Source organism: Penaeus monodon, chromosome 22 (assembly GCF_015228065.2).
Source record: "Penaeus monodon isolate SGIC_2016 chromosome 22, NSTDA_Pmon_1, whole genome shotgun sequence".
Classification (NCBI taxonomy): domain Eukaryota; kingdom Metazoa; phylum Arthropoda; class Malacostraca; order Decapoda; family Penaeidae; genus Penaeus; species Penaeus monodon.
Genome location: NC_051407.1, coordinates 22,848,988 through 22,849,507, shown reverse-complemented (window position 1 = coordinate 22,849,507; position 520 = coordinate 22,848,988). Strand labels below are relative to the sequence as shown.

Sequence of the window (520 nt, the reverse complement as noted above, 5' to 3'; positions counted from 1 at the left end):
CTTTTATCTACTCTAATCTGATTTGTACAAAATTGGATTTGATTTCATGTCTGAAATCTACAGATCAAATTTTTGTAATGTAAGGGTTGAAACCTTTACAAGCATTTCCCAGCAACCTGTGGGAATATAGGTACAGGATTAAACTTCATATATTGAAGTATATAAGTTTATATCCCTCTTTATTTTATTTTATTTTTGCAGTGGAAATAAATGATGAGCACAGATAGGATATCATGGAGTCACAAACCAAAGATGAAGTATCAAAGGTAATTGAATACCTTCACTTGAGTCCTCAACTGCAGAGGGGCTCACTTGGGCCCCAGCATGGGAAAGGAGGAGAAGAAGGAAAAGACTCCTTATCATGGACAGATGCAGGGCCTCATAATGCATCAATACTGAGGACCCAACAGTATCAATCTTATCCTAATCTGTCAGTAAATGTTCCCATGCTCAATGTTCCCGTGATGTGTCAAAGCAATGCTCCATTATCAAAGGTAAAGTATCTAAAAGTCATTTAAGA

The 520-nt window shown here is 36.5% G+C and overlaps 1 protein-coding gene across 8 annotated transcripts in view; it reads left to right on the top strand.

Moving 5' to 3' along the window:
* LOC119587011 (inversin-like) overlaps positions 1 to 520 on the top strand; it is a gene marked incomplete at its 3' end in the record, with an annotated part of 27,467 nt that overhangs the window by 3,841 nt on the left and 23,106 nt on the right. For 4 of the 8 annotated variants that reach the window (XM_037935752.1, XM_037935750.1, XM_037935751.1 and 1 more), the window contains 1 exon segment: positions 202 to 494. In XM_037935752.1, the coding sequence (XP_037791680.1) occupies positions 234 to 494 (261 nt within the window). 8 annotated transcript variants of the gene reach the window in all.